Source organism: Protopterus annectens, chromosome 13.part0, assembly GCF_019279795.1.
Source record: "Protopterus annectens isolate FY-2018-M chromosome 13.part0, PAN1.0, whole genome shotgun sequence".
Taxonomy (NCBI): domain Eukaryota; kingdom Metazoa; phylum Chordata; order Ceratodontiformes; family Protopteridae; genus Protopterus; species Protopterus annectens.
Window position 1 is genome coordinate 1199500450 of NC_056747.1, and position 21903 is coordinate 1199522352.

Below are 21903 nucleotides of genomic sequence, written 5' to 3' on the forward strand. Positions count from 1 at the left end.
GGGGTAGTGCTAATAGCAATGCACACAGTCTGTCTAGAATGGAGAGCTTCTTATATGGAGTTTAGTCTTGTAGTCCTATAACATGACTGTTTGACATAGGAGGGGTAGTGCTAATAGCAATGCACACAGTCTGTCTAGAATGGAGAGCTTCGTATATAGAGTTTAGTCTTGTAGTCCTATAACATGACTATTTGACATAGGAGGGGTAGTGCTAATAGCAATGCACACAGTCTGTCTAGAATGGAGAGCTTCTTATATGGAGTTTAGTCTTGTAGTCCTATAACATGACTGTTTGACATAGGAGGGGTAGTGCTAATAGCAATGCACACAGTCTGTCTAGAATGGAGAGCTTCTTATATGGAGTTTAGTCTTGTAGTCCTATAACATGACTGTTTGACATAGGAGGGGTAGTGCTAATAGCAATGCACACAGTCTGTCTAGAATGGAGAGCTTCTTATATGGAGTTTAGTCTTATAGTCCTATAACATGACTGTTTGACATAGGAGGGGTAGTGCTAATAGCAATGCACACAGTCTGTCTAGAATGGAGAGCTTCTTATATGGAGTTTAGTCTTGTAGTCCTATAACATGACTATTTGACATAGGAGGGGTAGTGCTAATAGCAATGCACACAGTCTGTCTAGAATGGAGAGCTTCTTATATGGAGTTTAGTCTTGTAGTCCTATAACATGACTGTTTGACATAGGAGGGTAGTGCTAATAGCAATGCACACAGTCTGTCTAGAATGGAGAGCTTTTTATATGGAGTTTAGTCTTGTAGTCCTATAACATGACTGTTTGACATAGGAGGGGTAGTGCTAATAGCAACGCACACAGTCTGTCTAGAATGGAGAGCTTCTTATATGGAGTTTAGTCTTGTAGTCCTATAACATGACTATTTGACATAGGAGGGTAGTGCTAATAGCAGTGCACACAGTCTGTCTAGAATGGAGAGCTTCTTATATGGAGTTTAGTCTTGTAGTCCTAGAACATGACTATTTGACATAGGAGGGGTAGTGCTAATAGCAATGCACACAGTCTGTCTAGAATGGAGAGCTTCTTATATGGAGTTTAGTCTTGTAGTCCTATAACATGACTATTTGACATAGGAGGGGTAGTGCTAATAGCAATGCACACAGTCTGTCTAGAATGGAGAGCTTCTTATACGGAGTTTAGTCTTGTAGTCCTATAACATGACTATTTGACATAGGAGGGATAGTGCTAATAGCAATGCACACAGTCTGTCTAGAATGGAGAGCTTCTTATATGGAGTTTAGTCTTGTAGTCCTATAACATGACTATTTGACATAGGGGGGGTAGTGCTAATAGCAATGCACAGAGTCTGTCTAGAATGGAGAGCTTCTTATATGGAGTTTAGTCTTGTAGTCCTATAACATGACTATTTGACATAGGAGGGGTAGTGCTAATAGCAATGCACACAGTCTGTCTTGAATGGAGAGCTTCTTATATGGAGTTTAGTCTTGTAGTCGTATAACATGACTATTTGACATAGGAGGGGTAGTGCTAATAGCAATGCACACAGTCTGTCTAGAATGGAGAGCTTCTTATATGGAGTTTAGTCTTGTAGTCCTATAACATGACTGTTTGACATAGGAGGGGTAGTGCTAATAGCAATGCACACAGTCTGTCTAGAATGGAGAGCTTCTTATATGGAGTTTAGTCTTGTAGTCCTATAACATGACTATTTGACATAGGAGGGATAGTGCTAATAGCAATGCACACAGTCTGTCTAGATTGGAGAGCTTCTTATATGGAGTTTAGTCTTGTAGTCCTATAACATGACTATTTGACATAAGAGGGGTAGTGCTAATAGCAATGCACACAGTCTGTCTAGAATGGAGAGCTTCTTATATGGAGTTTAGTCTTGTAGTCCTATAACATGACTATTTGACATAGGAGGGGTAGTGCTAATAGCAATGCACACAGTCTGTCTAGAATGGAGAGCTTCTTATATGGAGTTTAGTCTTGTAGTCCTATAACATGACTATTTGACATAGGAGGGTAGTGCTAATAGCAATGCACACAGTCTGTCTAGAATGGAGAGCTTCTTATATGGAGTTTAGTCTTGTAGTCCTATAACATGACTATTTGACATAGGAGGGTAGTGCTAATAGCAATGCACACAGTCTGTCTAGAATGGAGAGCTTCTTATATGGAGTTTAGTCTTGTAGTCCTATAACATCACTATTTGACATAGCAGGGTAGTGCTAATAGCAATGCACACAGTCTGTCTAGAATGGAGAGCTTCTTATATGGAGTTTAGTCTTGTAGTCCTATAACATGACTATTTGACATAGGAGGGGTAGTGCTAATAGCAATGCACACAGTCTGTCTAGAATGAAGAGCTTCTTATATGGAGTTTAGTCTTGTAGTCCTATAACATGACTATTTGACATAGGAGGGTAGTGCTAATAGCAATGCACACAGTCTGTCTAGAATGGAGAGCTTCTTATATGGAGTTTAGTCTTGTAGTCCTATAACATGACTATTTGGCATAGGAGGGGTAGTGCTAATAGCAATGCACACAGTCTGTCTAGAATGGAGAGCTTCTTATATGGAGTTTAGTCTTGTAGTCCTATAACATGACTATTTGACATAGGAGGGGTAGTGCTAATAGCAATGCACAAGTCTGTCTAGAATGGAGAGCTTCTTATATGGAGTTTAGTCTTGTAGTCCTATAACATGACTATTTGACATAGGAGGGGTAGTGCTAATAGCAATGCACACAGTCTGTCCAGAATGGAGAGCTTCTTATATGGAGTTTAGTCTTGTAGTCCTATAACATGACTGTTTGACATAGGAGGGGTAGTGCTAATAGCAATGCACACAGTCTGTCTAGAATGGAAAGCTTCTTATATGGAGTTTAGTCTTGTAGTCCTATAACATGACTATTTGACATAGGAGGGGTAGTGCTAATAGCAATGCACACAGTCTGTCTAGAATGGAGAGCTTCGTATATGGAGTTTAGTCTTGTAGTCGTATAACATGACTATTTGACATAGGAGGGGTAGTGCTAATAGCAATGCACACAGTCTGTCTTGAATGGAGAGCTTCTTATATGGAGTTTAGTCTTGTAGTCGTATAACATGACTATTTGACATAGGAGGGGTAGTGCTAAGAGCAATGCACACAGTCTGTCTAGAATGGAGAGCTTCTTATATGGAGTTTAGTCTTGTAGTCCTATAACATGACTGTTTGACATAGGAGGGGTAGTGCTAATAGCAATGCACACAGTCTGTCTAGAATGGAGAGCTTCTTATATGGAGTTTAGTCTTGTAGTCCTATAACATGACTGTTTGACATAGGAGGGTAGTGCTAATAGCAATGCACACAGTCTGTCTAGAATGGAGAGCTTCTTATATGGAGTTTAGTCTTGTAGTCCTATAACATGACTGTTTGACATAGGAGGGGTAGTGCTAATAGCAATGCACACAGTCTGTCTAGAATGGAGAGCTTCTTATATGGAGTTTAGTCTTGTAGTCCTATAACATGACTATTTGACATAGGAGGGGTAGTGTTAATAGCAATGCACACAGTCTGTCTAGAATGAAGAGCTTCTTATGTGGAGTTTAGTCTTGTAGTCCTATAACATGACTATTTGACATAAGAGGGGTAGTGCTAATAGCAATGCACACAGTCTGTCTAGAATGGAGAGCTTCTTATATGGAGTTTAGTCTTGTAGTCCTATAACATGACTGTTTGACATAGGAGGGGTAGTGCTAATAGCAATGCACACAGTCTGTCTAGAATGGAGAGCTTCTTATATGGAGTTTAGTCTTGTAGTCCTATAACATGACTATTTGACATAGGAGGGGTAGTGCTAATAGCAATGCACACAGTCTGTCTAGAATGGAGAGCTTCTTATATGGAGTTTAGTCTTGTAGTCCTATAACATGACTATTTGACATAGGAGGGGTAGTGCTAATAGCAATGCACACAGTCTGTCTAGAAAAGCTACTGGCTATCAAAAGACCACATCCTTGTCTCAAACTTCATTTCTTGGAGAATGCCTCTAGAAGACTTACTTGAAGTCCTTAAGGAGGGGTTGTGATGTAGCGTGTGTGTGCTATATATTTAAGAAGCATGCAAGGCTGTGCATACACATATATAAGTTCCTGACACGTGCATTCCATAGTGCCATTCTGTAGAAGCAGCCAGTGAGTGAGCATGTATGATTGCAGCATAGTTTGTATGTAAGTTACTTAGTCATAGTCAAATAAGCCTTTACAGTGATGTGTTTGTATAGAATAAAGCTGCTTAAACAGATCCCATGAAGACTCATTTATCTGTGTACCAACATGAAAGCAACATGGTGTGAGAATCGGGATGGAAAAGAACAAAACACTTGGAGCCATGAGATGTATAGAAGACACCTAAGGTAAAACCGAGAGAAAACAGTGCGAACACAACCAGAAAGAATTAAAGGTAATGAAAAGCAATACAAATTATTTACCTGATGCAAAGAGTCAAGAAAAGGCATCACAAGGGCATAAACCACATTATCAGGCAAGCGGAAAGCACAAAACGTTTGTTACCTAAAGAAAATGTTTAAGGTAAAAGTATCTGACAAAACAAATGTGTTTAAAGTACAAAATGAGCATGTTTAAGGTAAAAAAACAAACCTGTTTAAGGAAAAATGAGCATGTTTAAGGTAAAAAAACAAACCTGTTTAAGGAAAAATGAGCATGTTTAAGGCAGAACGAGTGTGTTTAAGGCAGAACTGGGCATATTTAGAGTAAAGAGAGCACAAAGACAGTATGTCGGGCAAAAAAAGGAAAAGGGTTTAAACAAGCACAAAGAATATAATAGGGGAAGAAAAGGGCACAGCAAGTAAAAATAAAGCAAGGAGACTGCTGTGTTTGGGCATAAGCAAGACTTCATAAGGTATCAAAGGTGTAATTAAAGTCAAAGTATCTCAAAGTGTGTAAAAGTGCTTAGTGTGTGCTTATTACTGTGCATGTATTTCAAAGACTGTGTGTGAAGTGTAACTATCTTGTAAAATTCAGTCAAAGCATGGTTATTTGAAGAAAAGTTCTTGTGCTGGGTGTGTCTGTTCGCAAAGTGCCATCATTACAGAGTGCTTCTTGTACTGTAAGGAATTGCCTAGCAAGGCATTGAATTTGGGCAACAAAAGTCTATTTTCATTGTGCAATTGCTTTATGAGTTTCTTGTATTAAAGAAAGGTGTTTTTAAAAAAGATTGCAGAAGTATCACAGTGTTCGTGAATTGCTCAGTTGCATTGCAAAGTTCTCAAATGTTTCTTAAAGTGACAACTTTAATAATTGATGGTTCATGACTGTAGCATGCCTGCCTTAGTCGATAAAATTACAAGTGGCTATTTATAATTTTTACTTTTACCAATTCCGAACGCCGATGATTTTACCATTTCTGCCTTTACCTATCAAAAGTTTCATAAAGCATTGCAAAGTCTGAGAAACTATTCTGTTAAACTCCGTAAAGCAGTTAAAAAGTTTGAAAAGCTATTCTGCAGTTTTGTAAAGCATTAATGAGTCTAAAAAGTTATTTCACAAAGCACAATAAAGCATTGAGAAAGCTAAAAAGTTATTTCGCAAAGTACCATAAAGCATTGATAAACCTAAAAAGCTATTTCGTAAAGCACAGTGAAGCACTGAGAAATCTGAAAAGTTATTTCACAAAATGTAATAAAGCATCGAGAAGCCCAAGAGGTTTATTTTGCAAACTCCAGTTAGTTGAAAGCACTACATGGTTATTCATTCGCACAATTCTGATAAGCTTAAAGAAAGAAAGTACAGTAATAGAGCACAAAAGCATTGACCAAATTGTGGTTATGCCAATTACTTATGCACGTGTGTGTATACCTGTACGTATTTGCAAGACCCTTCGTTGATATGTGTTAATATGGCAGATGGATTTTGAAAACCACAACCACTTGTGTTTGACCAGAATATTGAAGAGAACTGGAGAATATCTGAACAGGAATACAATATTTTTATACAAGCAGCTTATGCAGATAGAGATGCACACACAAGGGCATTTGTTTTGCTAAATCTAGTAGGATCTGAGGCTATAGAAAGAGAGCAATCATTTATTTATATACCAGCAGTATATGAAGGTGAGGGTGCAGACCACCATATTGTTGTGCAAGCTGAATCCAGAGAAGACCCAGAGTGTTTAAAGCATAAGTTCAGAGAGATGTGCAACCCCCAGACGAACATTACATTACATTAGAGAGGCAATTGTTTTACACAAGAAATCAGAAACCAGGGGAAACATTTGCATCTTATATAACTGACTTGAGGAACAAGGCTAAAACGAGTCGGTTTGGTGACTTGAAAGATAAGCTGCTAAAGGACAGACTTGTATATGGTATTAACAGTGCTGCAGTGAGAAAGACTTTGCTTCGTGACAGTGATTTGACATTAAGTAAAGCAATAGAGATCTGTCAGATCCATGAGGTGACAGAAAGGCACGCGAGCATGCTTACAAGTGACCAAAGCATGGATTCAGTAAACTCTAGAGCAAAACTAGACTGTATGCAACAAGCGGCAAGCAGAAACAGGCCTAAGCAAAGGGCAGCCACAGGGTTTCCAAAGAAGGTGCCGAATTTTCCAGAGAATTCCAGGAAAAGTGCAAGCTCCATTGCCAGCTCAGTGCCATACAAATGTGAGTCAGCAAAACCCAAGTCTAGCTTTATTGTTAACTGTCAAAATTGTGGTGCAAACCATGAGTCTAAGAGAAGTGTTTAGCATATGGTCAGCAATGCCATAAGTATAAGAAATGGAACCACGTTCAAAAGTTTTGCAAATCAAGTAAGCCTCACACAGTTGTAAAGAAAGGTCTCACAAGAAAGCAAGTTGATCAAGTAGAGCCAAAACAGTCAGATTTCTATGTGTATGGTGTACTAGTACTGGGAGAAAGAGGTGATGCAGTAAACTTATTGACAAGGAATGAAGTGTATTGCACAGTTTGGATCAATGTGAAATCCACAGAGCTCAAGGTAGACACTGGAACAAAGTGCAATGTTATATCAGCAGATACATTTGCAAAAGTGAGAACCAACAAACAACTCAGTGTAACCAGCAGTGCGAGATTTGTTGTGTATGGAGGTGAAGAAATTCAAACCGAAGGTTCAGTAATACTTTCATGTTATTTGGCTGAGAATTATTACAACTTATTATTTTACTTAGTTCAATAACCAGTGCAATCTTTACTAGGTCTCAAAGAGAGTTTGAGAAGGAATCTGCTTTCTTTTGCTAAAGAAGTTCATCATGTGAGTGTAGTTCCAAGTTCATGTTTTTCAGAAGCCATTTTCTTAAGAGCATGCTGATGTTTTCGACGATAAGCTGGGCAAACTTCCAGTTGTGTATTCTATGAAATTAGACCCCAACGTCACTCCAGTGGTCAGATCAAGAAAAGTTCCAATAGCAATGCAAGGTAAAGTCAAAGCTCAGTTGGATAAGATGGTGCAGCAAGGTGTGATTTGTCCAGTCACAGAGCCAACTGAATGGATATCATCCATGATAGCCACTCAAAAGAAAGTCTCAGATGAAATCAGAATAAGCATTGACCCTAGAGATTTGAACAAAGCATTAAAGAGGCTATATCATCCAATGCACACAGTTGAGGAATTTGCAGCTCTAATACCAAATGCCACTGTATTTTCTGTTTTGGATGCAAAGAGTTTATTTTGGTAAGTGATGTTTGATCACAGATCCTCATTTCTAACTACTTTTGGTACACCATTTGGCAGGTACAGATTTCTAAGGATGCCATTTGGAATAAATTCTGCAATGGAACAAATATTTTCAGGTTATCATTGTACCGTAATAGTAGACAATCTATTATTTGGAGACAACGGCGAAGCAGAGCATGACAGAAACCTCAAGAAAGTTCTAGACAGAGCACATGAAGTAAATTTGAAGCTCAATCCTCTGAAGTGTAAATTCAGACTTCCATAAGTAACTCATGTAGGACATTTGTTTACAAGTACAGGCTTGAGATCTGACCCAAACAAGCAAACAGCTATTTTAGAGATGTCAGCACCAGATAATGTGCAAGGTTTACAGCATTTTCTGGGCATGGTCAACTATTTCAGCCAAGTTTATACCAGATTTCAGTGAACTGACAGCACTGTTGAGAGCTGACATTCAAAAATATTGTATGGTCATGGTTACAACATCATCAGAAGCCGTTTGATGACCTTAAGCAGTAAATTGCCCCCCCCCCCCCCCACACACACACACACTTTAAGGTACTATGATGTGACTAAATCAGTTGTTCTATCCTGTGACACTTCTAATTTTGGTCTTGGTGAAGTTATTCGTCAAGATGGCAGACCAGTAGCCTATGCATCTAGGACACTTACTCAAATTGAGATGCATTATGCTCAAATTGAGAAAGAGCTTTTGGCGATAGTTTTCACATGTTCCAAGTTTCACGATTACGTTTATGGTTGAGCAATTCAAATTGAAACTGATCATCTGCCTCTAGTTACTATTCTAAAGAAGCCTATGCATTCTGCTTTGGCGAGATTACAAAGAATGATGCTCAGATTGCAAAAGTACAGTTTCAAAATGGTCTACATTAAAGGTAAATTGTTCTGTCTGACTGATACTATATCCAGAGCACCTAGAAGTACAACAGAACAGCTTTATGCTGAAGCTTTTGACTTTGAGTCAGTGCATAACTTTTCCACCACTAGAGTTGATGAGTTGAGAGATCACACTATGACGTTTCAAATTTCACAAAAGCTTAATCACTACATCAATCTTGGATGGCCATCAAAGCAATCTAGTGTATCACCTGAAGTGCAATCGTATTTTCCTTACAGAGATGAATTGTTGATGGAAGATGGTATTATTTTCAAAGGTCCTAAAATTGTTGTTCCTGCTTCCTTGCAGCATGAATATATTTAGATTTTTGCATCATCATCACCTAGGTTTATTATCCACTAAGAGAAGGGCAAGAGAACTAGTATTTTGGCTTTCATTATCAAAAGACATTGACGGAGTTCTTTCTTCTTATTCAGTATGTACCAGTACCAGAGCGCATTTGCAAAGAGAACCACTTCAGCTAAATCCAATACCTGAACTACCTTGGTCTGCTGTAGCAACTAATATCTTTGAATGGAAAAATCAACACTATTTGGTTTTGGTAGATTCTTACTTGAACTGGTTTGAGATTGATCTGCTACCAAACTTAACCTCAACAGCTGTTATCACTAAGTTGAAATGTCATTTCTCAGTTTGTGGTAGTCCACACAACCTTTATTCTGACAATGGTACTCAATTTACTAGCCAGTTATTTCAGAAATTTGCAAAAGAATGGGACTTTGTACATGTCACCAGTAGTCCTGAATATCCGCAGTCCAATGGCTGAACAAGCAGTACATAGTGCAAAACAATTTATGAGGAATGGACCAAAAATATGAGGCAAAAATGTGGCCAGTTGAGCAGTGTGGATGCAGGTGATGCAGTCTCTGGCGGATTTAATGACTTGCGCATCACTAAACCACACTAGAGTGGAGTCAAGGGAAAGAAGCAGTCTTGGAAACGTATCGGCAATTTCACTTGTTTCAGGACTGATATGATTAAGCTTTTTTTTCCTGAGAAACATTGTTGTGATAGACAGAAGAGCTGGTCTAACTACTTGTTTTTCCTCTGGTGAGCAACAGGAAGACATTGCCATCTGATGAGCAGTGGGCACAAGGAACATGTATATTATTGTGTGTTATGCTATGCTAGGTGACGATGCTATCTTGATTTGTCTGTGTGGTGTATCCATCTGGAAGGATATCCACTGGAGGATTATTTATTGAGTTATCTAACATATGACAATTAAAAACAGTATTTTTTTGCAGTAAGAGATAGCCAGGAGTTTATTTTTTTCTGTACTCATCCTGTTTTTATTGCCTTTTATTTATTTCCCTGTGAGTACCCCTTATTCACTGGGTGTACCAGACGTGCTTTAGCTCCAGCTCATTTCTTGACACAGTGAGGAGATTGAGGACTCTGGTGCAACATCATATTACTGGTGGGGGGAGGGGAGAGCCCTAACCCATTCCAGCCTTGTAAGCTCCACAGTTGCTGCCTTCAGAGGTGCATGCACACTTCTAGGCATGCACAACCTCCTGACCAAGCAATATACCATTTACAGCATAGAACCCGCCCAGCTCTTAATGTTGACACATGTATACGCCCCCACCACACACATATATATAGATATGTGTGTGTGTGTGTGTGTGTGTGTGTGTGTGTGTGTGTGTGTGTGTGTGTGTGTGACACACACACACACACACACACACACACACACACACACACACACACACACACACACACACATACACACACACGCACACATATACACATATGTATATATCAGAAAGACACGTTCCACCAATCAACTTACATCGATGGAATGTTTTGCCGAGAAAAAAAGAAAAAAAAACACCAAAGCAAAGGCAAGCTCTCTGCTCACCACACACCTTCTGCTACTTAAATATATCAACTCCAAGATTACACAGCAGCGGGCTAAAGGGGGAAACGTGCTTCAGCTCATCCTTGGCCAATCTTATGAAATGAGAATCGACCAAACAAGTTGACCATTCGCATTTTGATCAATGAAACAAATTGACAAAAAGCTCCAGACCCATATATAGAGTCACTTCAGATAATTACCTGAATAACTGATGCCACTATAAATCACTGCACTTTAAAATTTACTCAATGTTCTGCTAAAAAGAAACAGCAGGGGAGTAAGCCTCAGCCAGTATGGTTCTAACAGAATACAAGTATAATCTATTTTATCCTCACAAGCACCAACAGGGAAATAATAGAACATTTTACACTTAGCATAATCTAGCCTACATTTTTTTCACACTTCTGTTAGACTAGATCTGCTATAATGGCATTTGCCTACTGGATTTTTTTTATATCATCAAAAACTAATCATATGAGATTGGGGCGACATAAACTGAAAGGTGAATATTTAATGCAGCACACAGTGATTGAAACTGTAGACTCATTTAAGGACTTGGGTATATGGGTAGATTCAGCTATGAGTTTTTGTAATCATATCAACCAATTGGCTAAGGATAGTTATAGAACTATAGGTTGTATAAAAAGATTTATAAAGTCTAGGAAATCAAACATAATGAAGTCATTGTTTATTAGTTACATTAGACCCAAACTTGAGTATGGAATAACAATATGGAAACCCTAAAGGAAAACAAGCATGAATAAACTGGAAAGAGTACAACAGAAATATACTAAGAACATCCATGGATGTGAAAATCTAAGTTATTATGAAAGACTAAAATATCTGAACTTGTACAGTGTCTCTTACAGATATTTAAGAAGATATCTTATTCAGGTATATAGGGCATTTAGGGACAACTACCTCTGGGAATGTTTGGGGTTATTAAAAAGTACTAGAGATTTGTCAGATAACCATGTAGAAGATTCTATAGGAATGAGAAGTGTACTAATTGGTTCTCTGACTGAGTAGCTGATGCTTAGAACAGACCACCAAATTACATTAAAGCAAGTACTACTTTAGATATTTTTAAGAACAGCCTGGACATTTATTAAGGGAAAAAGTGTTTTGGCATATTGGCAAGCTAGGAGGGCTTTAATGTCCGTGCTTGAAATGTGTATGTATGTTGTTGTGAGAAATACACTGATGTACTCTGACCTGTATAGTCTGATAGGTTCATAGGTGTTTACTAGGCTAATGACCACAAAGGCCTTTTTAAGCTTACCCATGCATCCCAAATCTCTGACAAATTCTTGTACCCTTGATAAGTGTATGCATGGGCTTAGAAGATGAAACATTTACAAGTAGGGACCTGGAAAATCAAATATTTAAAGGCTGCCTGTCTCCACTAGTGACATAGATGCCAAACCAGCGATGTATTTCCTGTTCCTCATCCAATTGTCCAAGTTACACATGAATTAGGTTAGGGAGGATCTCTGCTTTACATAGATGGAGAGCCTGGTCCAGAAAAGGGTTAGCCTCTGGGATACATACCTGTACCTCTAGCAGGTGCTATTTATACCACAAGCAAGATTTAAGTCTTTAGAATGGGTAATTTGTGTGCTATTTGTTTTTTTGTTTTGTAGATATGCAGGAGGTCCATCAGAGTGGGGTCTCATAGTGCCTTGGATGCCAGATATAGATCTCTTCTCAACAGCCTGTAGGAGGCAGAATACAGAGATATGGCCTTGAGACAGTCTACATAGGACATGTGACTTACGCCCTGTATTTTAGTGAGGAACCTCTGTGGACATTCCAGTTGCTGGATATGCCTGGTTAGGTACATACCAAAGGGGGCATTGTACTCAATGATAAGTCTGATGAATGCCAAATAAGGTGGAACAATGACTTCCTTGGACCTAGATGCCATACCTTTTTTATAAGTTGCACAACACAGAAGGATTTCCTCAGTACTTTAGACACATGATGGTCAAAGGTTAGATTACTGTCTATTTGTGCCCCCAAGTCCCTAACTATTGGGTCAACTATTAGGAGTGTGTTATCAATATCATAGTTACCAGGGGTGGTTGACTTCGCAAAGGATGCTATTATGCACTTCTCAGCGTTTAGTTTTAGTCCATGGTTCTGACAACAGTTATTTGTCTGTGTCAGCCCTTCCTGAAGAACATTTTTGTCAGTGGGGGGATTCAATGCCAGCTCCTAATTTGTAATCATCTGCAAATTTAGTCATCCAGTGGCCATTGGCATTGGCTTTGACTTCAGAGAAGTAAATGCCAAAAAGGAGTGTTCCCAGGACTGCGCTTGTGACTGGCCTCTTTGTAGAGGTGGACTCCCCAGTTCTAACTTTCTGGGTCCTGTCTGTGAGCCAGTTGGCTATCCATCGGGTGACATAAGGGTTTGTACCTAACCTCCTGAGTTTGTCAACAATGCCCAAGTTGGGTATTGTGTCAAATGCCTTGGCCAGGTCAAGATAGGCAGTGTGAACCTTTTTGCCCTTATCCATTAGTTTGGTGACTTTCACAAAGAAGTCCACCAGGTTTAATAGGCATGATCTGCCCTTGACAAAACCAAATTCAGTTGGGTCCAGTTTCTGGAAGTTTCCTATGTTATTACTGATCATTTCCATGATAAGTCTTTCCATTGCTTCACATATGAGACTTGTGAGATTTATGAATCTAGTTTCCAGGGTCGGTAGATGGCCCACCTTAGTGCAGAGGGATGAATGTTGCTGTTTTCTGTTCATGAGGCAAGAAGCCTGTTAGGAGGCTACAGTTAAATAGCAATTCCAGAGGTCCTGATAGGTCATGTTTCATGTTACTTAGAAGGCATCCTGGAATACTGTCTGGGCCCATTGATGCACTGTTCTTGGTCTTAGAGAGACCATTAAAGACCTGTTCCTTAGTGATAGGAGGGGGAGTTATATTTGACAGTATTCCCTGAGGGAAGGCTAAAGGGGAGAGAGAGGCAAAGTTGGAGCTGAATTTGTCAGTAAGTTTGTTATATCGTTTGGTTCAGTATAAGTGGCTCCATTACAATGAGCTTTGCACATGATTGATTATTTCTTTGAGGTTGTGGGATAGCTAAAGAATGCCTTGTAGTTGCCCTTGGCCTGGGAGGCCACATTTACCTCAAATTTGGCTTTGGTAGACTTTATTTCTCCTTTGAGTTGTTTGTTTAGTTTGATTAGTGTGCTTTTATCCTACTGGATGCTGCACCTCCTCATTTTTGCCATGATTTTCTTCCTTCTGTTATGCAGCCTATTCATGTTGTGATTCCACTAGGGTGGCTTGTTTTTTTGAGTTATTTCTGTACTTCTTCCTGGTGGGTACAGCTGCCTCTGTGCAGCTATTAACATGCTTGTGTTGGGTTTCTGTGAACACTTCTGAGTAGGCAGCAGTTTTCTCAGGGTTTATGGAGCCTTGAAATGTTGCCAGGTTATCACTTAATAGTAGGAAGTTAGATTTAGAGTAGTTCCTGAATATTCTAGGGTTAGCTGGGATTCCAAGTTTTATTTTTGCTTCAAAGGAGACCATTTTGTGGTTTGGCCTTACTAGAGAAGACATTACACTAGGGGGTGTGCAGCACTCTCCCATATTACTGAGGACCGGATCCAATATGGTTGCACCCCTGGTTGGTGTATTGATAATCTGGTCCAGAGAATCTGTGTTTACAAAATCCAGGAATCTCTGTCCCTGTATGTTTGGTGTCATATATGATTCCCGGCTAATACTGGGGTAATTAAAGTTGCCTATGAATATGGTATTGGGTTGGATGGTGAGTATTTCCAATACGTTTAAATACACGGTATAGATTTCCTGAGTCATCGAGGGGGACCTATAGCTTGCAAGGAAGTGGTATGGGATTTTGCCTATTGTGATTTGAATGTGGAGAAAAGTGCATTGTCCTGTTTGACCAGCCTTGAGGTATATTTATTTGATGTAAATGGAGACGCACGCACCTTTAGTCCCCGTCTATGTAGTAGCTGGTCTAAATGTGTGGAAGGGATTGTAGTCTTGCACTGCCAGTGAGCTCTTCATGGCTTTAAACAATGCCTCAGTGACTGCACAGATGTCAGCATTCTCTAGATTGAAAAGAGCTTCTAAGGAGTGGAGTGTTTTTGTTTAGACTCCTAGCACTGAGCAGTAACACATTTTGATTTTCTTGGTTTTGATTTGCTATGTTGGAAGTACTTTCAGTTTAGCATTGCCTAAAAAAGGCATAACAGAGGAAGGCAATGTTTTAGCTAATATTTGAAAGCCTAGAGGGTAGAGGTGCAGACCATCCCTGACAAAGCAACATGGTGCATTAATGTTCTCCTGTGCTGACAGATTTTGCACCCCCTTTGAATGACACCAGAAACTTAACCAATTATTCGACTCGGTCATCTTTTGTTCGTATAGTGGCATCATTTTTGGAGAAGGTAAAATGCTGCTCAATGCTAGGCTCATACCAGCCTGGAACACATATTCTGATAGCTTCATGATGTCTCTTTATATAGTCTAGGAAGGTATGTCTCAAGTCATTTACATTCACATGACTACGACTGTATCATACTGGTACTTGTGGTCCAATGACCTGAGTGCATGCATAATGTGGTGGATACTGGCCCCTGATAAGGAACCAACAGTGCCTTTCATCTTACTCAGCCTGATGACAGGGACATCAGTGTGTCTCACAATGGAGTCGCCAATGACCAGAATGCTGAATTGTGTGCTGGCTTGCCTTATGGGCTTAGAAGTAGATAATATATGAGATGTGACTTTATGTGCTGATGTGGGTATTGTTTTGAAAGAGGGCATCGGCCCTGCTGAGGGTATTTATTATGTGTACTTCATCTAGGAGGTCTTTGAGCTTTAGAAAGGTTACATTTAAGTGCCTCAGCATATGTGTAATTAATTTTTCTGACATAATACAAGCAAAATAACACTTTGGTCTACAGCAGTAGAAGAGCCAGTGTCAGGGGTTGTAACTTGACGTAGGATTCCTTCTTTAAAACACCTGACATGAGTTAAATGATTAAAGCGAGGTGAGCAACTATATTTTCTCTAAGCACAATGGGAACTATTTGCTTCAGAAGTATGAGTATTCCCCACATATGGATGAAAACTCTGTTAAAATGGTATCGTATATCAACCATCATTCTCACAACTGGTGACTCAAATCATATGCCTGAAGAACTGTGCCATTAGACATTGACATACTCCTTACCAGCGGTCCCCATCCTACTAAATGCTATGGTAACACACCTCTTTCTGGACTATTAATAATCACATATTTTCATTAGAAGGCAGTGAAGTTCTATATGGACATCATTTTTGTCCTAGATTAAGCACATATATTATGTTAAGTATGACTTACATCCAATGAGCATGACACAGATTGAAAAGATTTTCTCTGAGTTTGTGTTGGGGGAAACATTCCCAAAGCCCACGCTGGTAAGGCTGCTGAAGGTAAAGTAGAGAGCTGTCACATATTTGTCCTTGATGGAAGGACCTGAGGCAATGTCACTGTCATTGTATTGCTTTCCAATTTGTTCACCAAGGTTGTCCAGCCAGCCTATCTTGTTTTCCATGTATCCTCTCTCAACATTGCCGATCGCATACCAGATGCAGGCCAGCCAGTGGGCAATTAGAGCAAAAGTACACATGAGAAGAAAGAGAACAGCAGCGCCATACTCTGAGTAGCGGTCCAGCTTTCGGGCTACTCGTACAAGCCGAAGAAGACGTGCTGTCTTTAGAAGACCAATTAGTGTTGTTGTCTAGGTAAGAAAGAAGAAAGAATTAGTTGTATTTTTGAAAATAACTGAGTACCTTTACTATTTCATAGTAATCCTGTTTATTAGTTTTCCATGCATAGGTTCACTTATATCATGCATGGAATACATTTAATCCATTACATGTAATTTACAGCCCAAGCATTACTTGCAGAGAAAAAATGCTTTGCTAGGTGACTTACCACATAGAAACAAACACTACCAGAAAAGGAGGTCAACAGATTGTTGACCTAAGCTCATGATAGGTTTCTGCACATGCATTTACACATTGTGTATGGTACAGATGCTGTCTTGGCCATGGATACTGCTTCTGCTAAAAAGCAATGAAGTGTTCAGAACTGGCAATCCAGCTCAACTATTGTTCATGAAAAAGGAAGGCTGTCACTAGAATGCTGAAACCTTCTTGTCCCTGCAAATGTCTGAGTAACAAATCATTTCATGAGCAGAAGTGTAGGGTGGCAATTAGTGGATAAATGAAAACGATATATCACAAAATAAATAATCATCTATAAAACCGGTGAAGAAAGAAAACAAGGTCTTATTTATACAGATATAGCAACACTTTGGGTCACTTCATGACCTTTCAGTAACATCCCAATGAGTTCCAGAGTACAGGTGTATTTCTTATGGTCGACGTTAACTTCTGTTGCTTACTTTGCATTTATTTATATATTTATGTATGCATTCATATTTTGCTGAATTTTAATGCACTCAGTATCTTCAGTCTGCTCTTAGAAATTATTTTTATACTGTACATACCTATCAATGGCCCCTGATTTTGCAGAATGCCCCTGATTTTACCTTCGTATTTTTCCTTATACCATGTAAAATATTTGATTTTTTTCAAGAAATCACTAAAATCGCAGTCAGTGAGTGTTGCTGAATTAGGGTAATATTTAAACAAAAATCCCTGATTTGGGGTTTATGTCTCCACATTATATTTGGCTTTGTCCAGAATTCCTGAGCAAAGAAGTTGAGAGGTGTGATGAAATGGATGCTGGCTTTGGTTGCCACCCTGTTCCCATTTTAATGGGTCATTATCTGAATGCAAACCTATTTAGCTACCAGGCCATATTTTCAGTTGCATTTTGTTTTTATGCTCACCCTGTTTTTGTTTTCACTGAGCCACCGCAAAACTAAGATGTGTTGACCACATAATTCTGCACTGCCACTTAAAAGACAAGGGTGATAGTGCTTTCTGTTTTAGAAACTTATACTCTGCATCTAGGCAGAAGTGATGACTTTTAACTGCTGACCACAGCTTGCTTTACTGACGATGCCAGCTCTTTGCCCAGGTGCAGGATTCTGTGCTGCACCATTGCTAGTTCCATTCCATCTGAAGATTTATAAACTGCAACCATGGCTTCAGCCAAGCATGTGCCATGTAAGCCATGGGCTACAAACTCCTTCTGTGAGGCAACATTTAATCCAGCTCAAGGGCATTATATCTTTCATTTTCAGCTGTAACAGTATACAGTTGTTATGATGATCTGTGAACAAAACACATAAATTAATTCAGCTGGATATGGATTGAGTTCTTCTGACATATAACCTATCAGTGTTATATAATTTGTAGCATCATTTAGGCTGAACATAAGAAAAATAAAGCAATAATAAAACAAAACAAAAAAATAACATGCAATATGTATGGGAGAGCCGAATAAGGTAGAAAAGTCATTTGGTCGACATCTGGTTAGTCAACACAATTTGGCTGACAAAAAAAGAATGTCAGTTGGGGGTGTGAGATTCCACAGTTATCGGGGTTGAAGAATATGCCCCTCCCTCCCAATGACTCTGGGGTTCACTGGTCCAAATTAGGGGATGAAGGTAAGGATTTCTGTTAAATAATCAGCGGACTATTGTGTTTGTGCTGTTTTAAATAATGACAAAAACTGGAAGGCAGAAAACAAGGCACCCTCCTTTCACCGCCACCATCAGGCTTCTTATTTTGGACAAAACATATTAGACCAGTTCTACTTCCTCCTACCTGGATTCCATGATGAAGCAGTATGTACAGAGACTTTCTTTTGCCAGGACTATTTAGAATTTGTAAGGATATTGCAGGGTATAGCCAATGTTCATCTGGGTGTCACCATTCCAAACATGGAGACAGTATAACAATGTAGAAGAGGGTGTGGGTGCATAAGCACCTGTCTGTGTTATTATGTCTGCATTTCAGGGCAGATTTGTAATGACTGGTTTTGTTGTTTTCATATTAGTTTTGCATACTTATTAAAGCTTCAGTTATTTGTAGTAATCTCCAGTCATGTGCATATAGAGGGAGACAGCTAATACTAGCACAAACACACACACACACACACACACACACACACACACACACACACACACACACACACACACACACAAAACCCATACTCACTGCCTTGCAGTTATGCACACACACAGTAGCTCAGACGCTCACACTGACATGTGAACAAATACCCACATTATTATGTATGCATGTTCTTGGGAAGGCAAATAACAATGCAGCCACACACACACACAAACACAAGTTTTTCATACCACTGAAGCAGGCTTCCTATTTGAACTGCAGTTATGATAAGATAAAGGTGTATCTTTGTTTGAGATTACTTTTCGTCTTTTGTTCCACCCCTGTCTTTCATGATACCGGCCGACCACAATGTTACCTGCCCACACTGGGTATACTAGCTGCTTCCTTGCCCTCCCCAGTCTACAATATGGTGTTACTGGGGCTGGTCATGAACCTAGGCATCCAGGGGCTTGGTACATCTGTCCTCCCATCTGGGGGGTTTACTTATGACCTACTTATTTGCCCTGTCTCTTTGCAGACCTAATGGTGTGTCTGGGGGTATGGGTGTGCAATGAAGATATGCTGGGTATCTCCTTGACACAGCAGTAGATTAGCTATGTCTGCACCCTGTTCCCCTCTTAAGGCATTTCTGTCAATGTGCCTTCCTCAGCCTCCACCAGGGATTATCATGGTGGACATTCCTAGATAAATAAGATGACAATGAACATCTCACCCTGCCACTTTCATCAGTTGCCTGAGCTGCTAATTGAATTCTGGTTGCTTGGGTCATAGTCAGGGCTTTATCCCTCTACACCACCGGAGTGGCCATGTTTGTTATTTTTTCTGGTTTGGCCTGGTAATACTGAAGCATGTATATATGCTCTATATTGCTTTAGCTAGCGAGTTTAGAAATGGTTGTTCTTCTCCATGGGAAATCTGTATAATTTCCAGAATGCCTTGTCTTAATAGTATGAAATACTAAACTTTAAGTGTCAGAATGGATGTTTTATAATAGAAGTATATCAGACAATATTTAAAAGCAAGATAGGCCAGAAAATGTACTTGTGCTCTGTGAGAATTATTGCTCCAAAGCAAGTTAGGCCAGAAAGAATGTGTGCTCTATAAGACATTATGCTAGAGTTGCATGTTCAGGTTCATATAACATATGATAGCTCTGCTTTATTATGGATTAAGGAATATTACAGAACATTGCTTGCCTGGGATAAGCAGTTAGAAACATAGACAGTCTAATACTGTATTTGTCCTTTTATTACAAGTTGTTTAATGAATACAGCATTGCTTGTGTAAATGAAAATTACAGATGAGATTATAAGAAACTGCTCAGAGTATGAAAACATTCTGAAATCTAACAATCTGAGTCCTCAGTGATAATTATATGATGTTGCTTTTAACATAAGAATATGATTATGATTGGAAAAAATATTCCAGAAGGTACCACCTAAGGTAGGCATGCTTTGTTTCACTTATATAAGTTAATCTTCATAGTCTGTCATGTTTAGATTTGCATTCTGTATAATCCCAGTTGCTGCCATTTTATTTTAGATCAATAAACTTATTGCTACAATATAATTTTATACCTCATTGAGTTTACTGCAGACAGGACGGAACTGTTAAGATTTACACCTTGTATTGCAGATGACTCATATGAAAATATGGATGTCTGTTGGTGTACTGAACGTCAATTTGTTTGACAGTGTGTTCTTTTGGGGAAATGAACCAAGCATCAAAAATTAACTAATTGGCAAGTCAGAGTGACATATCAACTTTTACTGAAGGTAATGGTCTCCAGCATTAATCCCATTTAGTAGCACATGGTATCCTAGTAAAGGTTCAATGAGTAACCAGAAAAAGAGGACTAAGTGCTCCTGTTTCATACCACATGTGAGATTAAAGGGTATAAGAATGTTACTTAAGAGAATAAATAGCATAAAATGAAAATTCCCATGAAAGAAGACATGTATTTTTGTTACATAATTTTCAAGGTTTTAGGTAACAGCATGATTTTCTATGTAAACTGGTTTTCTGAGGAAGCTTCAGGTCCTGAAGTGAAAGAGGTTTTATAATTTTTTTCTGTGAAGTGTTATTTTCTATGTCATGATTTATTGTGATCAGTTGAAGTCTGCATGGAACACTGAGCCTCACATCAGAAGCTAAACCTCAGAGTTCAGGAAAAACAAATCAAATAAGACCTATATCCTGGAAAAGCAGGTACACAGCCCGAAGGTTCCCATGTTCTGATGCTATTTAGCTCTCTTCAGTGGTAGTTATTAATTTCTCTTGTGTCACTTCTGGCTTAAAAAAATACACAAATAAGAATTGGAGTAAGACTATAATCGTGATAGATGCTCCAGCATTAAGGGTACATCTGGAGAATAACAACTAGTCCAATCAGACCACCTATCCAAACTGAAGAGCAGCCTTTTCCTCCAATCAGGCTGTGAGCTAATCTAATACAATTAGACCATCTATGCAAATTGAAGACTAACCTTTCCCTCCAATCAAGCTGAGAGCTTGTCTGGATCAATCATTCTACAGAGTCAGTCAAACTAACTGCCAGTGGCTACAGCTGTCCTCCACCACACCCCCCTTTTCAGAAACATGTCAAGTAAATGTAAACTCATTCACTAAAAACCTGTCTAATGAAGTCTACTGGACAAAAGTAATCACAAGAAAACTTAATAAACTGGACAACACTGGGTAGCAATCGGATTGTCCCACACTTTTATTTTAATCTTATAGAATCTTTTGGAAAAGGGTCAGTTTATAAGAATTCCACTGAACACTGATTAAGAATTTGACAGGATCTGCCAACGTAATTGGATTTTCCTTTCCTAGTTTCTTTTTTTTTGAATGCCTTTTTTGAATTATCACTTGTAACACAGGCAAATTTACATTTATATAAAAGTAATCAAACTGTATTAACAAATTCGCATTTGCAAACATTATACTTCACATGTATTGCTATATATCATATATCCTAAGCAATATTATATACATGATTCAATTCCTACCCTTTTTTCATTTTATTTATTTATTTTATTTTACATTTATTTACCAGGATAGTCCAACTGGACCTGGTCCGTTTACAGTGGAGGCCCGGGGAGAAAAGCTCCACATTTATGTAACAATTAAAGAAAAAAAATAAGACAGAAATGTAAAACAGACAAAGAAAATATCAACAATATATGAAGTAATAAAAAAAAAATATGGTTACCATGGTTACTGAGGGAAATGTCATGCTAGAGATAAAGAAATTAGACTTGTGGTACTGTAGCATATATACAGTAAGTATACTAGGAAGGAAGGTATAGGAAGAAGCAAAATAAATGTTATGTAATACAT

The 21903-nt window shown here is 38.9% G+C and overlaps 1 protein-coding gene across 2 annotated transcripts in view; it reads right to left on the reverse strand.

Moving 5' to 3' along the window:
* The window catches only part of KCNH6 (potassium voltage-gated channel subfamily H member 6), a 1196060-nt gene that overhangs the window by 167599 nt on the left and 1006558 nt on the right, over nt 1-21903 (reverse strand). For both annotated transcript variants that reach the window (XM_044055208.1, XM_044055207.1), the window contains exon 8: nt 15854-16253. In XM_044055208.1, the coding sequence (XP_043911143.1) occupies nt 15854-16253 (400 nt within the window). The remainder of the gene's footprint in view (nt 1-15853; nt 16254-21903) is intronic.